This window comes from Myotis lucifugus, unplaced genomic scaffold, assembly GCF_000147115.1.
Source record: "Myotis lucifugus unplaced genomic scaffold, Myoluc2.0 scaffold_8, whole genome shotgun sequence".
Classification (NCBI taxonomy): Eukaryota; Metazoa; Chordata; class Mammalia; order Chiroptera; family Vespertilionidae; genus Myotis; species Myotis lucifugus.
In genome coordinates this window covers 8,921,967-8,943,803 of record NW_005871056.1, presented here as the reverse complement: position 1 = coordinate 8,943,803, position 21,837 = coordinate 8,921,967, and the positions used below count along the sequence as shown (strand labels likewise).

General features: G+C 39.4%; 1 protein-coding gene across 3 annotated transcripts in view; it reads right to left on the bottom strand.

Annotated features, from left to right (window-relative positions):
- The window catches only part of ARMC8 (armadillo repeat containing 8), a 76,336-nt gene that overhangs the window by 41,955 nt on the left and 12,544 nt on the right, over positions 1-21,837 (bottom strand). For 2 of the 3 annotated variants that reach the window (XM_023749578.1, XM_006083746.3), the window contains exons 2-6: positions 14,124-14,200; positions 6,281-6,352; positions 4,280-4,422; positions 4,081-4,178; positions 254-346 (exon numbers count right to left, since the gene is read on the bottom strand). In XM_023749578.1, coding sequence (XP_023605346.1) covers positions 254-346; positions 4,081-4,178; positions 4,280-4,422; positions 6,281-6,352; positions 14,124-14,200 — 483 coding nt within the window. The remainder of the gene's footprint in view (positions 1-253; positions 347-4,080; positions 4,179-4,279; positions 4,423-6,280; positions 6,353-14,123; positions 14,201-21,837) is intronic. The other variant, XM_023749579.1, reaches the window with a different exon arrangement.

Genomic DNA, 21,837 nt, shown 5'->3' with positions numbered 1-21,837 from the left:
TGTTTGTAAGAAAAGAATAAGGGAGCTCCTTATGTACTGATATGGAATAGCCTTCAAATTATGTTAAGTGAAAAATGCAAGGTGCAGAAAGTATGCATGGTATACTTTCATTTATTTCAGAAAAAGGAGGGGGAGGGCATATATGCAGAGGTCTGCTTATATGTACAGGTTATCTCTGGAGGATATACACAGGCACATCTCCTTAGGGCATATAAGATTTTACATTACACTGACTATTTATTCTGGTTCTTACTTTACAGCAGTGTGAGAAGATCTGACAGATGTACTCCTGGGTGTAACGGGACTTGCTAAGCAGCGCCATGAGGTGTGGTATCACCGTAGCATCCTGGAGTTGAAGGGAAGGAAAGCACAGCAACAAGAAACTTAGGCATGTGGAGCACATATAACGAACTATTTCCATGAGCAGGTACTTATGTAAGCCTCTTATCTTAATAACAGTAAATCAGATCTGCTTAAGAAACACTGGAAAACAAAAGCAATATAGCCACCAAAACTGTCTGGGCAAAGAATAAGGAGAAGGGCTTTAATGTTCATCAATCGACAATAAAATACAAAAACAGAAAATTCTCAATTTCTTTCCCATAAACAGCCTATATTCTCACAATAAAACAAAATCATTTCAGTAAGACTTGACAGAAATCTATTCTGAAACCCAAATGTGAGGTAAAGATATACAATAATAAATAGCTTATAAGGAGGAATCCTATATAATAAAAGCGTAATATGCGAATCGACTGAAAGATGGAATGACCGGTCGCAATGATGCGCACCACCAATGCAGGAGCTGCCCCCTGGTGGTCAGTGTGCTCCCACAGGGGAAGTGCTGTTCAGCCAGAAGCCAAGCTCATGGCTGGCAAGTGCAGTGGCGGGATGGCAGTGGTGGGAGCCTCTCCCGCTTCCAGTAAAGAGCAAGGGGTCCCGGACTGCGAGAGGGCACAGGCTGGGCTGAGGAACACGCCCTCCAACCCCCAGTGCACGAATCTCATTATTGTATAAAATACAATTTGTATAAAAATAAACTTGGCAATTATGACTTCTGAGATGTTATGGTAAGTATCAGTAATCAGTAGCAATCTCTCACAATGACTATAGTTAGGTAAGTCAATCTTTGCAATAGCAACTTCTCATTTATAGCATACTCTCTATTGACACTTAGCAACATACATGATGGTACAAAAGAGAGAAGAATCCACCCAACTTGCTGCAGGGCTCTCCAAAAATCTCCTTTTTCTCATTTTTTCATTCCTGCATTTCTTCATACCTGCCCCCCTTTCTGCCAATTCTGTCATATATTTGCAGTTTACAGTTGAGTAAACATGCAAAGAATAGTTAATATAATTTGCTCACTGGATAATGAGACTTCAAACTAGACATCCTGCCCTCTTCCAATCTGGCTGCTGTCTTCCGTTTAGTGCCCGAGTTGCCTCGGCAGCTGGCCTCTTCACTGTCCCATATAGCACTACACTCTGTCATTATCCTACCCAACACTTTTCATGGATTCTCCATGGTCTCTGAGGCATAAAATTGAGATGCTTCATAATTTACAAGTTCTTACTGTGAAAGTCACGCAATGTCCTTGAGTCTTAATTTTTTTCATGTTAGAAAGTTAAGTTGGCATCAATCAGAGTTTTCCAAATTATGCACTATAATTCATTAGTGGGTTATGAAATAAGTTTAGAGTATGAGGAGGAAGTAGTTAAGACAGCTGGCCAGGATCAATTTCCCTCTATTACTGACTGGGCTGGGGGTTAACGAGAAACTTCTAGGGCAGTGATTTTCAACCTTTTTCATCTCATGGCACACATAAACTACTAAAAATCCTGCAGCACACCAAAAAATGTTATGTTTTCCCCCGAACTCACAAAATAAAATAAAATAAAATAGGTGTAATTTTGATTCATTCACATCGGATGACTATTGTGTTGGCTGTTATCATTTTTTTATCTGACAATCTAAGGGAAAAGAGGTCAGTGCCCCTGACTAATCAGGTATTGCATGTTTTAAAAATTCTTGCAGCACACTGGTTGAAAATCACTGACTTAGAGTAAAGAAGACTAGTGACTGGTTTAACCTCTTTGTAAATAAGACACTAGGACCTTAGGAAAACAGACTGATGTTTACTAGGAGGAGAGCCCTGTGGAATGCTGTGAGGAGAATTACCAATGTAGGGACTGCTTATAGTACTAGTAGTTCTCAAAGAGTACTCCAAGGACCAGCAGCACTTAAGTTACCTGGAAACTTGTGAGAAATGCAAATTCTCAGGCCCCACCGAGATCAGTGAATCAGAAACTCTAGGTAAGGTCCAGCAATCTGTATTTAACAAGACCTCCAGGCAATTCTGAGCATGCTCAAGTTTGAGAACCACTGCAGTATACACTTTCCAGATTTATGAGGCATAGCTCCCTGAAGAATGTCACACAAATCCCTGACATATACAATTGAGATGTGTCATTTAGAGCCTCCCTGCTGTTCGAGGTGACTCACAAACCTCCTTTATAATACTACTAGAGGCCCGGTGCACGAATTCATGCACCAGTGGGGTCCCTCAGCCTGACCTGCAGGATCGGACCAAAACCGGCTCCCTGACATCCCCCAAGGGGTCCCAGATTGCAAGAGAGCGCAGGCCAGGCCAAGGAACCCCAGCAGTGCATGACCGGGGCGGGGGAGGGACGTGGGAGGTTGACCAGCTGAAGAGGGACCATGGGAGGGCTCCTGGGCATGTCCAGCCCGTCCAGATCGCCTGGACCCCAACAGTAAGCTAACCTACCGGTCGGATGGACTGCCCCCTGGTGGTCAGTGCACGTCATAGTGACTGGTTGACCGGTCAACTGTCTGCCCCCTGGTGGTCAGTCACATCATAGCAAGCGGTTGAGTGGCCTTAGCATACATTAGCATATTACTCTTTGATTGGTTGAACAGACTGGACAACCAGACACTTAGCATATTAGGCTTTTATTATATAAGATGTATCATTACCAGCCAGGGGAACACGTGTCTGATGTGGGAAGGATGGATTATGAAGCCACGTGACACGTCCCCCATCTCTGATTATTTTGCCTCTTGATTGCTTATGTTCTTGAAATATTTGTAAAGCATGATTCTGGGCAAGATTTCTGATTCACATGTGTCAGATTTGACATTCTGATTCTTTGTGTTGGCTCAGAATCACAACCAGCATTTTTTTTTAAATGAAAAAGGATGTAATAGAAACCAGAGGGCATCACATTTATGGAACTGTTTTGTGAAGACCACCTCAGGTCTCTCTCTCTCTCTCTCTCTCTCTCTCTCTCTCTCTCTCTCACACACACACACACACACACACACACACAAATTTGCACATATGCACAGTGTGGCAATAAAAAATATATTTCTTACTGTAGATTGTGGATAGAAGTATTTGAAAGTTATTAGCCTGGATAATTTTCATTTAGAAAGCACCATGTAACCCACAAATAAAAACATCCCCTAATAATCCCTGAGGTTTGTGAAAACTACTGAATGATTCCAAAGATCTTTGGATTATCTCACATGAATTTTCTGTTCTAGCCTGGCAAATCAGGCTCTTGCAAGCTGATTCTGCTCCACCTCTCCAACTGAAACTAACACTGATACCCCTCCTGCATTAGACTATCCTGCCCGCTATCCTGCATATTCTCTTACACAGTTCTCTCCTAGACTGGCCTCTTTACTCTCTAAATCTTATCCATTATTTAAGACCCAGGTCAAATTCTAGCTTCTCTATATAGTCTTCTCTGCTGGATTTAACCTAGAATGAGCAGAGCTCCCTATCACTCATTTAGCATTAAATATGTTACCTTAATTTGTATGTAGTAAGAGATCAAAATGGGTCTTAAAAAATAGCTTATAAATCCCTCAAGGTCTGAGACTATCTTTCACTTCTTTACAAAGCCTAGATTATTTGACATTTGCAAATTAGCAAGAATTAGTACTTCTTGAGACCTTTTTATAATGTAACACAGTTGAATCTTGAGATGCTAAATAGATTAGAAGTATGATGACAGTGAATGTAACTGATGATTAAAAACATCTAAAACTCACTGTATACAATAACTCCTCTGGAGTGACGGGACTGGTGAAGATGGTGCGCAGACATCGAAGGCAAGCTTCAATGAACTTCAGGTCTAGAGATAACAGTCCTATTAACAGAAAATAAATTTAAGGTTCATCTTTTCAGCCATATTTAAAACTGCAAACTGATTCTTATTTTTACTTGTATAAATATGACTTCCCTACATACCTTGCAGTAAGGCAGGGATGATATGGCAATCTAATAGAGACTTGACATTGTTTTCAGTACCCATAGCAAGACTTCCCAATACCACTGCACATTCAGTTTTCAGCTCTGTACTTGAGGTTTCTTGCTGAAGCAAGTACAACAATCTAAAAAGAATGAATTTGATAAACAGAAGAGACTAAAAAACTTAAACGAAAGTAAATTAGCTAAAACTAATGTGACAAAAAAAGACTACCAATACACCACATGTACTAAAAATACTGTTGACAAGCTTATAGAGGATAGGAAATGGTCATTTGTTTCATCAGCTGATAATTTAATAAAGAAGTGTTTGGAAAAGAAATCTAAAAGATTTTCTTCATTTTGAGCAAAAGAATAATCATATAATCTCAAGAGTGTATCAGAACTATAAGTGTAAAAGTTGTCTAAAGTGGTCTCTGTAGAAACTGCAACATCACAGTCCCTGTTATCTGCCACTTCAGAATATGAAGACAACCAATGCCAAGTGCTGCTGGGTCTTACATTCAGACTAGATATGGACCTTGAATAACCAGAGCTATAGCTTAGAGATCACAAAGGTTGAGCCTACAAGGAATATTCAGAATCCTTGTGCAGCTCTTCAAGTAAGGGGAACTCTCCTCTTTCTTCAATTCTCCCATTTGGGAATCAGGGGATCCTCCCATTTTCATTTCAGCTCAGCCTTCCAAACAACTACTCTTCAAATTCTAATTATCCACCACTTATTTTTCCCCCCAATATATTCCATTGATTTTTTACAGAGAGGAAGGGAGAAGGAGAGGGATAGAGAGTTAGAAACATCGATGAGAGAGAAACATCGACCAGCTGCCTCCTGCACACTCCCCACTGGGGATGTGCACGCAACCAAGGCACATGCCCTTGACCAGAACCAAACCCGGGACCCCTCAGTCCGCAGGCCGACGCTCCATCCACTGAGCCAAACCGGTCAGGGCTATCCACCACTTATGACCATCTTCCTTATTCTAAGGAAGAACTCTCATGCTCCCTAAAGCATATTTATTTTTTAAAATATGCTTTTATTGATTTCTAGAGAGAGGAGGGAAGAAGGATAGAGAGATAGAAACATCAATGAAAGAGAAACATCATCAATCGACTGCTCCTGCATGCCCCCTACTGGGGATCGAGCCTGCAACCTGAGCATGTGCCCCCCTGACTGGGAATCGACTGATGACCTCTTGGTTCATGGGTCAATGCTCAACCACTGAGCAACACTGGCCATGCCCTAAATCATATTTATATACTGGACACTAATCCTCTAAAAAGGCTACTGAGTGCTTTATGGTTACTAAAGTATATATTCGAAGTTGGTTATGATAAAAACAATACAACCATTAATCCTATATCAAAAGATAACAGAAAAACCCCAAAACATTTAAAAATTCTGAATGAAAAACTTACAGCAACTGCACATAAAACTTAGTTCTGAGTAGTAACAGCAAATCGAAAGTTATACAACTGACATTATCTGCCAAAAGGAAGCTTATTAGATCAGAAGAAATCAAACTTTCTGTTAACTTAGAAAAAATTTTTTTAATTAGAAATTAAATACAGAAAAACAGAATTAAAGACCAACCAGGTCTCTCTCTCTTTTTAATTCAAAAACAGATTTTGAAATCCTGAGAAATTGTTATCCATTCATACAAAAAACTGCCAAGGCTCGCAGTAGATCGGGAAGAATGAATCAGGTTGGTGTACATTGCCTCTCTATCCAACAATCTTTTATTGCAGAGTCAATGATCTTCCCGAATTTCCAAAAAGTATTCATACATTCACTTCACTGCCCATTCTCTGGTATTTTAATTTGTTTTGTTTTTTACAGATGCTTCAAAGAACTCATGGCATTAATTTAGAAAATTAAGAGGCTTTTCAAAAATAAAATAGGCAATACAGAAAAAATATTAGTCTTATGGTTGAGAATGAGAAATACATTAGAATTAGTAGATAATGGAATGATAGCAAACATACCTTGGGACAGCTCCTAAAACAATGAGGTTGGCTTTCTGCTTGTTGTTTCCAATTACAGCATTTTTCATGTCTCTGAATTCAGGGGAAGAGAAAAGGGTACAATATGTTGAAATATCATAGCATAAAAATCAAAGATCAATTCTTCCACTTTATGTTTATTATGCCACATCTTGGGTTGGCAAGTACAGAAGTTAGTGACAAAGTCAATGCACTGACCTTTCCCCCCTGGAACGCCAAAGAGAAGGGACAGAAATAGGTGCTGAGTGAACCTGGGGCTGTAAAACAGGATAGCAGTGGACTGGGGGAGTGGAGATATCCTGAGTACTGGCAAGACTTCCAATACTAAATGCTGAGTTCTTCAAAAAAGGCCACCAAGCCTTTGAATATAAAGAAATACAGATCACCTTCTTACTTACATCTGGGAGGGGAAAATAAAAGCAACCAGTCCACAGAACATACCTGATCCTGTTTCAGGGAGAATGACTTTTTTACTCTTTTTTTCTGACTTCTTTTGGACTGAATATTTCTTATTCTATTTTATCTCCTTTATTATCTTATTAGCTGTACCTCTTTGGGTTTTGTTCTGTTGTTTTTTAGTGGTTGCTTTGCAACCTATAATGTGCACGTTTCAACAGTCTTCAAGGGATATTATCCTCATTTTATGTGTATTGTAAGAGCACTGCAAAAATATGTACTTCCACTTCTCCATCCATTCTTTAAGCTGCTACAGTCACACGTTTTATTTTTAAATTAATTAGAAACAATAGAATATATTGTTACTATGTTTGCTTAAGCAGCCAATTATCTTTTAAGGAGATTTAAAAATAAATGTTTTATATTTCTTACATATTCATCAGTAATTTTTATTCTAGCTAAACTCACATCTTTACTTCACCAGGAATAAAACTGTATTGATAGAGTATCTCCTATTAATGACCAATTGATTCACAAACATGTGGTTGGTCCCAAAGGACAGGAAAAAAAAAGCTCAAAATAAACCTAATACCACTAATAAAATGTTTAATAAAAATACTCTGATTGGACCTAGCTGGTTTGGCTCAGTGGATAGAGCATTGGCCTGCAGACTGAAAGGTCCCTGGTTTGATTCCAGTCAAGGGCACATGCCTGGGGCATGTGGGAGGCGACTGGTCAATGATTCTCTCTCATCATTGATGTTCCTATATCTCTCTCTCCCTCTCTTTCTTATCTGAAATCAATAAAAAAATATTAAAAAAAATACTCTGGCCCTAACTGGTTTGGCTCAGTGGATAGAGCGTCAGCCTGTGGACTGAAGGATCCCAGATTCGATTCTGGTCAAGGGCACATGCCTAGGCTGTGGGCTTGATTCCCAGGGGACGTGCAGGAGGCAGCCAATCAATGATTCTCTCCCATCATTGATCTGTCTATCTCTCTTTCCTTTCCTCTCTGAAATCAATAAAGATATACTACAAAAAATACTCTGATTGGTCAGTAGCCCTATCTTAATATAAGTGATCTACATAGCAGTGGTTCTCAAAGAGGGAAAGAGGACATTACAGCCCCCTACAGGGATTTCAAAAGTTTGAGGTTTCTAAAAATTTCTGGTCATAGTTTTACAAATAGAAAGCATATTTTTGCAGTTTTAAAAATACATATAATTTTCAGTATTATACCCACCCTATAAATAAAAAGGGAGATTATACTTTTTGTTAGGAGTTATTTCATTTTGGAAAATCAGATCACTAGCATACTGGCACTTATGGTATAGGAGTCATAAATACCATACAATTGTATCAGCCCACATTTGTAGTCCTTGCATTCACACTGCTGTATTAAGTTTTCTAACATAGTCCCACCTAAGCATTTACATATTGAAACATTAGAAATTACCTTCTTTTTTATTTCTCCTTTATAGTATATGGAGGGAAGGCATTATTTTTAGTTATGTATGTGAGTTGGTTATATTATGGATTTAATTTCAGCACAGTACAGGGGATGTTACAAAATATTTATAAGGGGAAGTCAGGTCCGATAGCATTAAGGCCATTGCTATAGAGCAGTGGTTCTCAACCTTCCTAATGCCGCGACCCTTTAATACAGTTCCTCATTTTGTGGTGACCCCCAACCATAAAATTATTTTCGTTGCTACTTCATAACTGTAATTTTGCTACTGTTATGAATGGTAATGTAAATATCTGATATGCAGGATGTATTTTCATTGTTACAAATTGAACATAATTAAAGCATAATGATTAATCACAAAAACAATATGTAAGCCCTGACCGGTTTGGCTCAGTGGATAGAGCGTCGGCCTGCGGACTGAAGGGTCCCAGGTTCGATTCCGGTCAAGGGCATGTACCTTGGTTGTGGGCACATCCCCAGTGGGGGGTGTGCAGGAGGCAGCTGATCGATGTTTCTCTCTCATCGATGTTTCTAACTCTTTATCCCTCTCCCTTCTCTATAAAAAATCAATAAAATATATTTTAAAAACACCCAAAACAATATGTAATTATATATGTTTTCCGATGGTCTTAGGCGACCCCTGTGAAAGGGTCGTTCAACCCCCAAAGGGGTCACGACCCACAGGTTGAGAACCGCTGCTATAGAGCCTTGAAGTTCTTAGCTCACCCTTTCTTTCTAGCCCCAAATAAGCTCCCCTAGATACTTGACCAGCATCTCTTTTGACTTCCCCTCTTCTAGGTGGCAGAACTCTACAATATATAGGAATTTTTTGTTAACACTGAAAGTTATAATCCTAAAAAAGTTCCATAGTTGGCAAACCATTATCTTGTAGAAAAGCAGAGTAGAAAACGGAGGGGGGGTGGGGGGGTTACTTTAAAAAACACCAACAACTAATTGTTACAGTCAGCATGTATTTCCAATACCAACCAAATTCACTGGCATTTAAAAGCCTAGTAATAATTATAATATCCTTCTCCTCCATTACCTTCTTTGATTATTGCAGAAAAATACTACTATGGCATAGCGCTCTGCTGAAAGCTCAAGCCAAATACTGTGCATCTACCCAGTCTTCTTTCATTAGCTCAGTGCCTGAGCTGTCTCTGTGAACTATCAGTCAGATCTTCCATATGGTTCACAGAGTATAGTAGGAGTATTATTTGCTTACTAAGGTTCTTACCAAGTTCTGATACTTGATTTTAAAACTACGTGATATCAAAGCCTCATTTAGCAAAAGATAGTTGTGAGACTGGACATCCAGCCTCCTGCCTCCTTGTGGATGCCTGCAGTTTTCTTAAAGCTTACTTCGAAATTATCAGCTTACACACCCAAACAGAGCAGTATGCCATTTACCTCATCTTCTTTCCTTCTCTTACTGTGATCTGCCTACACCAATGCGGCACATTCATTTGTCCAGCAGCTATCTATTGGTGCCATTCTGGATGCTCTCTCTTTCCTGGAACTCCCAACCATAACATTTTCCCAGATTTCTCCCCATTTTTCCTAAACTAAGCAGAAATGAGGTATCCCCACATTACCATATAAACACATTCCAAATATCTGAAATCATGTCCGAGTGAATGTTTTTAGAAAAGCAAACAAAAACCCTTCCAACTGTCCAGTACTCTTAAAAGTTTGCAAAAAGGACACAGAGGAGCCAGCTCTAACCAGTAAAATATGCCCATGCTAGACAAGGAAGAAGAGATGCGAATACCTGGCAAATAAATTCTATTCAGCTATTGCTATAAAGGGATGCTATAATTTCTATGAAAGAGTTAAAACAAAAAAAAGATGATAATTATCACAATACCCATCTTTAGCAGATCTAAGTACAGCGTAGGATCCCATTTCAGAGCCAGAGCCAGCTAGATGAAGTCTCTTGTTCCAATAACTATTCTCTCATCTCCTTATCCCCTCACTTCCTGGGCTAACTACTCACTTTTCAGGTCCACACTTTGTTGTCATGTCACTTCCTCCAAGAAGCATGACCTGACAACTCCCAGGTATGGGTTAGATGGCCCTCCCAGGTACCCTCTATCATAACACACTCATTACTTTTTAGGATAGAAATCTGTCTCATAAGAGGCAATAAAGCCATCCTGGCCTGGAACCATCAGAGAAGCTACTATCAGTGGACCATAAAATGTACCATATAGAAATCCATATTTTTGTAAAATGCAAACTCATAACTATCATCTGACATGGAAGCACAACAGATCTGTGCAAGATTTATATACTGCTTTGAAGTTTATAAAGCATTCCATAGCCATTGTTTATTTAATCTTCATCACAACCTTGAGTAAGATTAACCCCACTTTACAGATGAGGAAGCTAGACTAAGGTTTGGGGATTTTCTCAGAGCTCCACATTAAATGAGAGAGCTGGTATTAAATGAGAGAGCTGGTATCAACCTACATACATATTTTTCTGTTAATCCTCACCCAAGGATATTTTTCCATTGATTTTTAGAGAGAGTGGGAGAGAGGGAAAGAGACAGAGAGAAACATGATGTGAGAGAAACATTGATTGGTTGCCTCCCACACATGCCCCAACCAAGGCCTGCATGGAGCCTGTAACTGAGATACATCCCTTGACTGGGAATAAAAACTGGGACTCTTCAGTCCACACGCTGACGCTCTATCCACTGAGCCAAATTGGCTAGGGCTAAACCTATATTTTTATACCACGTATTTTTTCCATTACCTCCGGCCTATCAGGCATTTGGAACAATCTAATAAAAAAGACAAAAGAATTCAGGAAATATGTTTCCCTTCTTCTTCCTGTGTTTCAATTTTACATTTTTATACAAAATAAAAGTATTTCTAACTTTCAGTCAAAGACATCCTTTTCCCAGTAGATCAAAGGAATATAGTCGCAGGTCTACCAACTTTTAATGTTGGGGGGAAAACGCCCTACTTATATACTACAGATAGCCAACAATTAGTTTTGAGCTCAGCATGTGCTAGGCTCTATGAAGGATACAAAAGTATCATATAATGGGATGCTTGATCTAAAGAGTTTACAATTTCCTTGGAAAGACCAAAATAACACTAACAATGTAAGGCTATATTATAAATTGAGTGCTTATAGGGCTGAGAAAAGTACATGAAAAGGACAAGATTTTGAGGCAATAGTGAGAACTAAGATGAACCTTAGAAAATGGCCAAGATCTGAATAAGTGGATGGGGAGGGCAAAAAGAAAAGCCACTCAGGTAAGACCATCCTGAAAATAAAAATGGCATATTTCTGGGACAGTACCAGAAGCCTGGACTGAAAATTATTTAGGAACATAAAATTAGAAAAGTGATGGGGAGAACAGATAAACTAAAGGGAGAAGGATTAAGGAGCAACCATGTTTTTGATCAGAAAACAAACATGAAGGAAGCAATAAGGACAATAAGCTGAATGTGGAATGGATTGGAATGCAGATATTACTTAAGAGAGATAACTAAATGGCTAATGCCCTTCCTTTGTGGTACACCAAGGCCACCTGCACTTATCATTCACTAATCAAACTATGGCGACTATCTCTTTAGTTATCTGTCTCCTCCTTTAGACTTTTGGATCTTCCAGAGCAGTACTACTTTATCATTATACTAGAGGCCCAGTGCATGAAATTCCTACACTCGGGGGAAGGAGGGTCCTAAGCAGATGTCCGACTGCCATGGAGGGGGGAGAGGCGCCCGCCACTGCCACTGCGCTAGCCAGCCGTGACTTGGCTTCTGGCGCACTGACCACCAGGGAGCAGCTCCTGCGTTGAGCATCTGCCCCCTGGTGGTCAATGCGTGTCATAGCGACTAGTCATTCTGCTGTTTGGTCGATTTGCATATTAGCCTTTTATTGTATAGGATAGTTCCACACTATCACGATGCCTAGAATTTGCTAGGCACTCAACAAATGTTTGTTAAAGGAATTAGTCTATCCAGGTATCTAGTTGTGACACTTGATTAGGGTGGCAACCATAGGAATCATTAATACAAAGGACTTTTGAGGAAGCATTTAACAAGGTGATTTCATAGGTACAGGATATGTGATATGTGACATATCTTGAGTGACTACTTCAAGTCTGGGTGCCTGGGTGCAGAGAACACCAAGAAGCTTGGAGAATAAATCCCTTAGCAATACAAGGATCTCTCTTAATTTTGGACACACTGAATTCTCTCTGAGGTGAGATAAGAATATCCAGATAAAAAAGCCAAAAAAGTAAGCCTTGGGGATATGCCATTCTTTGAGAATTGGAAAACAAGAACCAATATTAAGATGTTACAAACATGCAATTGTCTAAACATTTTTAGCTGAAATCTAGCTAGAATCTTAAATTTGCCCACTAATAAATAAACTCAAGAGGCACTTAATTTTACATGGAAATTAATGTTTCTACTTCTTGTCTTTGCATGGTAAAGAGAAAAGGCTCAACTATTAAAACAACATATACAGTGCCTACAATGGCATATGTCTAAATTAAGAGTATTATGATGGTGATCAAAACCAAGAGAGAAAGTAAGCATTGCATAGTGCCATTAAAACAGTAGAAAAAGTAAGAAAAGAATTGAGATCTAGCTCTGCTGGAGAAACAGTTTCAGTCAGTCGTGTATAAGCATATTTATTCCTAAACAATCAAAATAGCATAAGTTTTAGGTGAAAACATAATATTATGTAAAACCGGAAAATTATTTTTAAAATTATTGAAGGTGGGAGCCTGAAGCTAAAAGATCCATTATGTCACTTTCACTTTGAACCAGTATTACTTTTTGCTTAACTGAAGAAGCTCTTGTTCGGCCTGCAGGTGCTATGTGGTTCCCTTAGGCTAAACCTTATCACTTAGAACTACGGTGTTAAGTGCATGATAATCTGCACTTTGGAGAATTCTGTCTTTCAATCAGTTACAATCTTATCACATTTGTCCCAATTAATTTTTTAAAGCATAATCAATCACTTCAGGTATGTTGTTTAAAAATACTTCCTCTCCCCCTGTGAGGTTGAGGCGGCCCCTGTGAGGCTGAGACGGCCCCTGTGAGGCTGGGACGGCCCTTGTGAGGCTGGGATGGCCCCTGTGAGACTGAGATGGCCCCTGTGAGACTGAGATGGCCCCTGGGAAGCTGAGAAAAATACCACATGAACTCACTCATTTATGGATAATAAGAACCATTATAGACGGATGAACAAAAATGGTTACAGAGGCAGAGCAGCATTGAGCAGAATGTCAAACTACAGTGGGAACCCTAGGGAGGGTTGGGGGGGCGGGTAGGAGATCAACCGAAGGACTTACATGCATGCATATGAGAATAACTAATGGACACAAGACACTGGGGGGTGGGGGAAGCCGGGGGAATGTCAAGGGGGAAAAAAAAGGAGACATGTGTAATACTCTTTGTAATACTTTAAGAAATAAAAAAAAATACTTCCTCTCATTAAACATGGAATTTTAGATAAAAGAAGGGCATTTATGTTATCAAGAGTTTATTTAAATTTCTAATGACTGCTTTCTAAATTCTGATTTTTAAGACATCATTAGTGTATTAGAACCTTAGAGACAGTTGAGTTAACCAAAATCAAAACAAACAGAAAATCCTCTGAGCTCTTCTCCTAACCCTTTTCAATTATAAAAGATCATCAATTTTATTCTCTTGCTTTTGCTGGAGATTAAAGTCACAAAAGCATTCTCCAAAGCAACATTTTTTTAAATGTAAAACAAGTATCCTATAAAAAAATGAAGCTAGCCATGTCAGTTAACTATACAACAGACAATTCTTTAACAGTACAATATTAAAGTCATGACTGTTAAGGGGACTTTCCAATATGGCAGAAAAAATTTCCTGCATTTTCAGAATTATAATATTTATTTGGCAGATTCAAACATGAAAACAAACAAGACTTGATAGACTCTTAAATACATACTACTTACATGACACCTTGTAGAACTTTCTGGGGATCAGGGTCAAATAGCCTGTCAACATAGTGGCGACTGCTAGCTGTTACTTCCTAGAAAGTGGGGGAAAAATTATGACATCTGAAGCCATGCAAATCACAAATTCACAGCATCACCCACAACATCAAATAGCTATATAATCTAACTTAAGGTAAGTACACTAGAATGTCTACAAAATGCTTATTATATTAAATCATTCTGAGAAAAGTTGTGACAAGATAAATAAAAAGATGAGGAAGAAGATAGCTGGTTCTCACTGAAAACATAACTAGACAGTAGGACCTTTGCGCTAAGCCCTGCAAGTTTTGCCAACGGAAGTACTGGGCATTAAGAAGCAGTTAAGTTTCTTAACTAGCTGTTGGATGTCACCTATGTATGAAAAAGAGAAAGGAACATTGCTTCTGTTTAGTGCCCACTAAAGGGAAAGAAAACCTGGCTCTCAGAAAGGAAAAGGGGTAGGGACTTCATCGATGGTCTTCGAGGGGTAGTCTAGGTGCAAGAGAAAGTGCCTCAGATTGCTGTACAGTAGCTGCACTGCTAGAATGCAGACATATGCAAAAATATAAACTAAAACAAAGGAGTTGTCACTTTCTGTGAGGGGAAAATAATTAGGAATTAGAGTGATTGTTCAGGTCCGAGACAGTTAGATAAGCTGAAATGGCTAAAGCTGGATATAAGGGGGAGAGTGAGCACATAAAGAGCAAGAGGAGACACTTACCTCCCTTTATTTGTATCATGGGGCTTGCTCTATTATGTTATTTCTTACATATAATAGTGATTTTTTTTACATTTAATTCTCAATACTTAACCTTATTTAAAACAAAGAACATTTCTTGATTATTAGTTTAAGAACCAGAGAAAAAGCATTTTTGTCCCTTGCTTTTTCTTTCTGATGCCTGCTGAAATATACTCATGTACCCATTAGCAATAAATTATTATAGAGAAGAGGAAATACTTTTCAAATTTACCCAGAACCCAGATCAGTAGAGTTCATTGCCAACACACAGTGCCAGCTTAAGCTTCTGAGTCAGCAAAAGTAACTGAAGAAAAACTACATAAATTCTAATTGCCTGACAATACAGTTAATAAAAAAATCAAAGCATATTTTCATATTATGAGCTTGCAAGCAAAATATACTCACAGGCAACTCAAATGCCCACTTTAAAATGTACTCCATTTATAAAGAATGAAGCCAGAGGTATATCACATTACCTGACTTCAAATTATACTACAGAGTTACAATAATCAAAACAACATGGTATTGGCAGAAGAACAGACACACAGACCAATGGAACAGAATTGAGAACCCAGAAATAAAAGCACAGGTATTTGGGCAAACAATTTTTAACAAAGGAGCCAAAAACACACAATGCAGAAAAGAAAGCCTCTTCAATTAATGATGCTGGGAGAATTGGAAAGCCACATGCAAAAGAATGAAACCAGATTATAGTTTGTCCCCTTGTACAAAAATGAATTCGAAATGGATCAAAGATCTAAATATAGGATCTGAAACAATACAATCCACAGAAGAAGACATAGGTACTAAACTTATGGACCTGAGTTGTAGAGAACATATGAATTTGACCCCAAAGGCAAGGGGAAGTAAAGGCAAAAATAATTGAGTAGGACCATATCAAACTAAAATGTTTCTGCACAGCAAAATAGACCAACAACAAAACAATAGGGCAACCAATGGGATGGGAGATGATATTTGCAAACAATAGCTCCAACATGGCATTAATACCCAAAATATACAAAGAACTCATACAGCCCTACATGGTTCGGCTCAATGGATAGAGAGGCAGCCTGCGGATTGAAGAGTCCAGGGTTTGATCCCGGTCAAGGGCACATACCCGGGTTGTGGGCTCGATCCTAGTGGGGGGCATGCAGGAGGCAGCCACTCAATGTTTCTCTTTCATGTCAATGTTTCTCTTTCTCTCCTTCTCCTTTCCTCTCCCTCTAAAATAAATACAAAGACATATCCTATGTAATAAAAGCCCATCGACCGAATGGCGGGATGACCAGAAAGACTGGTCGACCAGTCGCTATGATGCACACTGACCACCAGGGGGCAGACGCTCAACGCAGGAGCTGCTCCCTGGTGGTCAGTGTGCTACCACAGTGGGAGCACTGTTCGGCTGACCATGATGAGCAGCTGCTCCCGCGAACCCCAGGCTGATGGGCAGGAACTTGGGCTGTGATCCTTGCCTCCTCGACCCAGGCTCCTCCTCCTCGCTCCCTACCGCCTCCTCCAGATGCCTGCAGGCCGTGCAGTGCTGCCACTGGGCTCGAAGAGCTGACCCTGGAGGCTGGGAGGCAGGTTCGTGGCTGCCATGGGACTGAGGCTTACTGCACCACCTCTCAGAGCTATTGTCCCTGGGCCCAGCCCTGACCGGGTCCCCTGGAGAGGCAAGTGCTCCAGCTCCACGGAAGATGCCGGACCAGGGAGCAGCTGCTCAGAGGGTGGGTCCACCGCCACTCGGCAGACTGGGATGAGTGGCGCTCCCACAGCAGGCCCATCCCTGCAGGCCACGTCCCCCACCAGTGCACAAATCCCATGCACCGGGCCTCTAGTTTTAAAAATTTATCTTTGATTTTACTGCTCCTGTCCACACACTCTCCTACAGCTTCTACATCTCTTGCCTCTCAATGTGGTTTTTTAAAAGGTAGTTGAGTTTAAGATCTGTATATTAAACAACATACATGTGTCCATTAGTAGCAATTTTCTTTACTGTTCTGAGTAGGTACCATATGTAAGGCACTGAGGAAGTCATTAAAAATTTAAAAAACATTTAGTAAGGCACCGTCTCTGCCCTCAACAATGCATATTCTATTGTAATCATGTTTACATATTTATATTCCCTACTTGAATACAAACATGAAGGTAGCACTGAGGGAGTTAAGAAACCAGGAGAATCAGTGAAGACTTCTTAGAGTTGTTGTTTTGGGAAATGAGTAAGAGTGCACAAGAATGGGCAAAGAAAGAATCAGTGTCATAATCACAGTAATAGTGCAAGTGAAGCCAACACCCATATATCACCAGCAAGTATACCAGGAGCTGGCACTGAAAAAGGAGGGAGGGTAGAGAGGTGACCACAGAATGTAAAACACAGAAGGCTAATCAACAGGTGACCATAATTGAAGAGCTCAGATGGGCTTCTGTTTTAAGTTCTATGCTAGGTGCTAAAGAAGGCAGAAGAGAATGCTATGGCAAAACCTTGTATTTAAGAAGCTTACACTCTATAAGGTCAGTCGTGTACACAAAAAAATAATCCTCTGCGCTGCCTAGGTATTAGTAAGTTGAGGCAATACAGTCACTTATTCACTTTTATTTTACTTGGTGCTTTTGCCTAACATATTCATTCATTTGTCTGTCTGTATAGAACAATTCCTATTATTTCACTGCTTTCCTTGTAGATCAGGTCACCTCTGCCCTCCCAGCCCTCTTTTCTCTTCTTTCAAAAGGCAGCCTGGAAATGTAACAATTTGAGAGAAGGCAATTGGTACAGATATTAAATAGGTTGGTGTGGAAAAGCTTCTCTAAGAAGGTGACATTTGGGCCTTCCTTCCCCTCTCCGTCTCCAAGGGCCATTTCTTCTCCGGCTCACTTTTAACTGCCTCTGTAACTTTCTAAATAAACTTCCTCTTATAATTTGGAAAAAAGAGAAGGAAACATCTGAACAAAGACCCGAAGAAGGTAGGGGAGTAAGTCATGCAGCTATCTGGGAGCAAAGCTTTTTAGGCATAGAGAAGAACAAATGCAAAGGCTCTGAAATGGGAAGTGTCTGCTGTGCTCAAACAACAGGCCATTACAGCTGGAGCAGAATGAGCAAAGGAGAAAGCAGTAGGAGACAGGTCAGAGAAGAGGGGCCAGATGGTAAAGAGTGTGTTGTCCAATATAATCACCACTAGCCTCCTATGGCTATTGAGCATTTGAAATATGGCTAGGAACTGAACTTAAATTTTAACTTTAATTAATTAAAATTTAAATTTAAAAACCAATACAGGCTCTTTCCGGGTGGTGCCAAGCCATGGGCATCTCTTGGGACAACTGGCATAAGCGCTGCATTACTGGGGCAAGAGAAAACCCTACCACAAGAAGCAAAAATATGAGCTGGGACACCCAGCTGCCAACACTAAGATTGGCCCATGCCGCATAGACACAACCTGTCGTGCGTGGAGGCTGGACGTGGGCAACGTCTCCTGGGGCTTGGAGTGTTGTATGCTCAGAACAAAGATACTGATGTGTCTACAGTGCATCAACAACCAACTGGTCCACAGCAAGCCCCTAGTGAAGAACGGCATTGCACTCACTGACAGCACACCATACTGACTCTGGGCTGCAAGAAGGGGGCCAAGCTGACTCCCGAGGAGGAAGAGACTTTAAACAAAAAACGATCAAAGAAAATTCAGATAAAATATGATGAAAGGAAAGAGAATGCCAAATCAGCAGTCTTCTCAAGGAGCAGCTCCAGCAGGCGAGCTTGCTTCCTGCATGCTTAGATTCAAGACCAGGCCAACGTGGCCGAGCAGATGGCTATGTGCTAGCGAGCAAGGAGCTGGAGTTCTAGCTGAGGCAAATCAAGGCCCAGGAAGGCAAACATATCTTCTTTCCTCCTATCTTAGCTCATGTATACAAGGTGTGTATTGTTCTAAAAAACAAACACACACAAATCCAACACTGGATTCAGTTATTAGAAAACATTTAAAAGTGTTTAGAACTACTTGGGTATGCAAATCTACTTTTTCAAGTATAAATTTTATGAAACCTAAATACCAAACAAGTATTTCCAATCAACGTTTAATATCCAAATTGTGTAAAATACACACCAGGTTTTGAAGACTTGCTATAAAAAAGCAAAATAATTTCACCAGTAATTCCTTACATTGATTACATGTTGAAGTACTATTTTGCTATATTGGTTTAAATAAGATATATTAAAATTAATTTTGTACATTTTTCTTTTTACTCTTCAGCATGGCTACTAGAAAATTTAAAATTATGTGTGTGGCTTGCATTGTTTTTCTACTGCACAACACTGGAATAGAGCTTTGTTGGTCATTATAAGGAATTTAATTTTTATGGTGTAGGAAAGCAATTAGAGTTTTGGGAAAAATAGAGACATGGTCTGAACTTGTTTTAAAAGGATCTCTCTGGTTGTAGTTTTAGAAATGTGTGGAGGGAGTTATAAGACAAAAAGCAGGGAAAATAGGCGGGAGTCTATTTCAATAATCAGGAATGCTATTATTTCAGAGAAATAATACTATCCTGGACTAGGGCAAGAGTTTTGGAGGTAGATTCCTGATTAATGTTAAAGTTGAAATGAGTCAAATTGGATATGCTGTCAGACTAGAGGTGGAATGTAAAGGAAGAGAGAAGCCAAGAATAACACTAAGGTTCTTCCCTGAGCACCTAGAAAGACTGAGTTGCTAGTTACTGAGATGAGGAAGATTGTGGGTGAGAAGATCAAAAGTTCAGTTTGGGACATGTTAAGATTGAGAATTTTATCAGACATGCAAGTGAGAAGAATGTCAATTTGGTAGTTGGATAGATAAGTCTAGAGTTTAGAAGAGAGCTGTGGGCTGGAGATACAAAATCAGGGAGTTTTCAGCATATAAATGGGATGAGTTCAATAAGGGACTGATCATAGATAAAGCAACACCTGAAGACTGAACTCTAGAGCACCTGAACCAGTGGTGGAAAGAAATCCAAGCCAAATGAGAGAATGTTTCAAGGAGGGAGTGATTACAAAGGCCAAACATTACTGATGTGTAGCATAAGATGATAACTATGATCTAACCACTGGATTTAAGAACAAGGAGGCCATGAGTGATCTTGACAATAACAGTATGGGCACAGTGGTGGGGCCAAAGCCTGCTTTGAGAGGGTTTAAGAGAGAATGGGAAAAAGGAATTAGAAAAAGTACATATAGACAGCTCTTTCAAGGAGTTTCATTAATAAAGGGAAGTGAGAAAATAGAAGAGTGGTTAGAAAAAAAAAATGGAGTCAGGAGCTTTTTTTTTTTTTTTAAAGATGAAATAAATTAGAGCATGCTTATTCATTGATGGAAACATATTTTTTTTTAATAGAGAAGAAAAATTGATGATGCAATGGGGTAGGGGAGAACTTCGGAAACAATGTTCATGAATAATTCACAGGGAATTGCCCTGGTTGGGTGGCTTGGTTGGTTGGAGCATTTTCCCATACACCAAATGGTTGCATGTTCAATTCACAGTCCGGGCATATACCTAGGTTGCAGGTTCAATACCTGGTCAGGTATAGGAGGCAACTGATCGATGTTTTTCACATCTTTCCTCTCCTCCCCTCCTCTCCCCTCTCCTCCCCGCTCTCTCTCTCCTCCCACCCCCTTTTTCTCTCTCTCAAATCAATTTAAAAAAAATCCTCGGGTGGAAAAAAAAAGATAAATATTTTTATAATACCTGACACTTGTTTAGTATGTTACAGTTTACAAAGCATTATCCTATCTATTTTCTCATTTAATTCATATGCTATTTAGAAATTAAAATATTATAATACACTTTTTAAGGGGGAACTGGAACTGTGACCCCTAAGAAATGAAAGTTTAAACTAGCAACTGCCAATCAAAATTTAATATGTCAATTATTCCACAAACTACTAGGAACTTCAAGAGAAAAGTGTTCATAATGTTTGTTCATTCAGGTTTGTTAGGGAAAATCTTGGTTGAGGGAGAGATGAAAGAAATACAACCAAAAAAACAGGATGTTTGAACTCTAAAATTCAGTTTAAAACCTATTTCAGGCTGAAATTGAACATGTAAATTAAATATCTTTAATTTACCAGGTGTTATGTTAGGTCCTGGTAATAGAGAGATAAGATATCGAGTCCCTTACTCTCAAGGCGTTCACAGCACAGAAAAGAAGCAGATATGTAAGAAAGTTACAAATGTAACTTGAAACACACGATAAGTGTAACCATAATTTATAGACTAGTAGTAACTGAGTATTTACTTAAATGGTATATATTAGTTTCCTGCTTTTTCTTACTTAATACAACTGGGGCACTATGTAAATTCTTAAAAAGTTACAATGTGAGGATAGTTAACTTACCTATGAGTTTCACTTCAGGAAAAACTAGCTGGTACTACAGAATATGTTTTAAGAAGAGGGTGTTAAGACTGGTACAGTTGGGAACCACTAACTAAAATAGCTAATGTTCCAGTAACTGGGAGCTCCAGAAACCCTTCCCCATCCCCAAAATTTGATTTTCTAATGTCTCTAAAACTCTCAGTCCCAAATGCTTCCTTTGAAAGTTTTCTGAGATGCCAATTCACAATTATTCATTTTAAAGCCCAGGGACACTTGATGTGTTTGTATTTGGCTATATAGAGCTTAGGGTTGCCACAATCCAGCATATCAGAAATCAATACTTTGATATCAGCATTTTCTTAAATTGTGCCTTAATTTCTAATCATATGTTCTCTTTGGTTCTGGTGAGATAGTTCAACTCACAAATTCCTAAATACTGCTACCTACTGTTGCTTTGAAGAGTTCTGGTGATATGTAATATTTCTCTGCCAGAGGCTTATTTCACTTTTAAGCAAAAGTAATCACTACACAATTCCTTCCCGATTTTGAGGGAAAATATCTGCATCCCTCTGGAACAATACAAACAGGCTAATATCACCAACAGAGAAAGACCTTTTCCTTT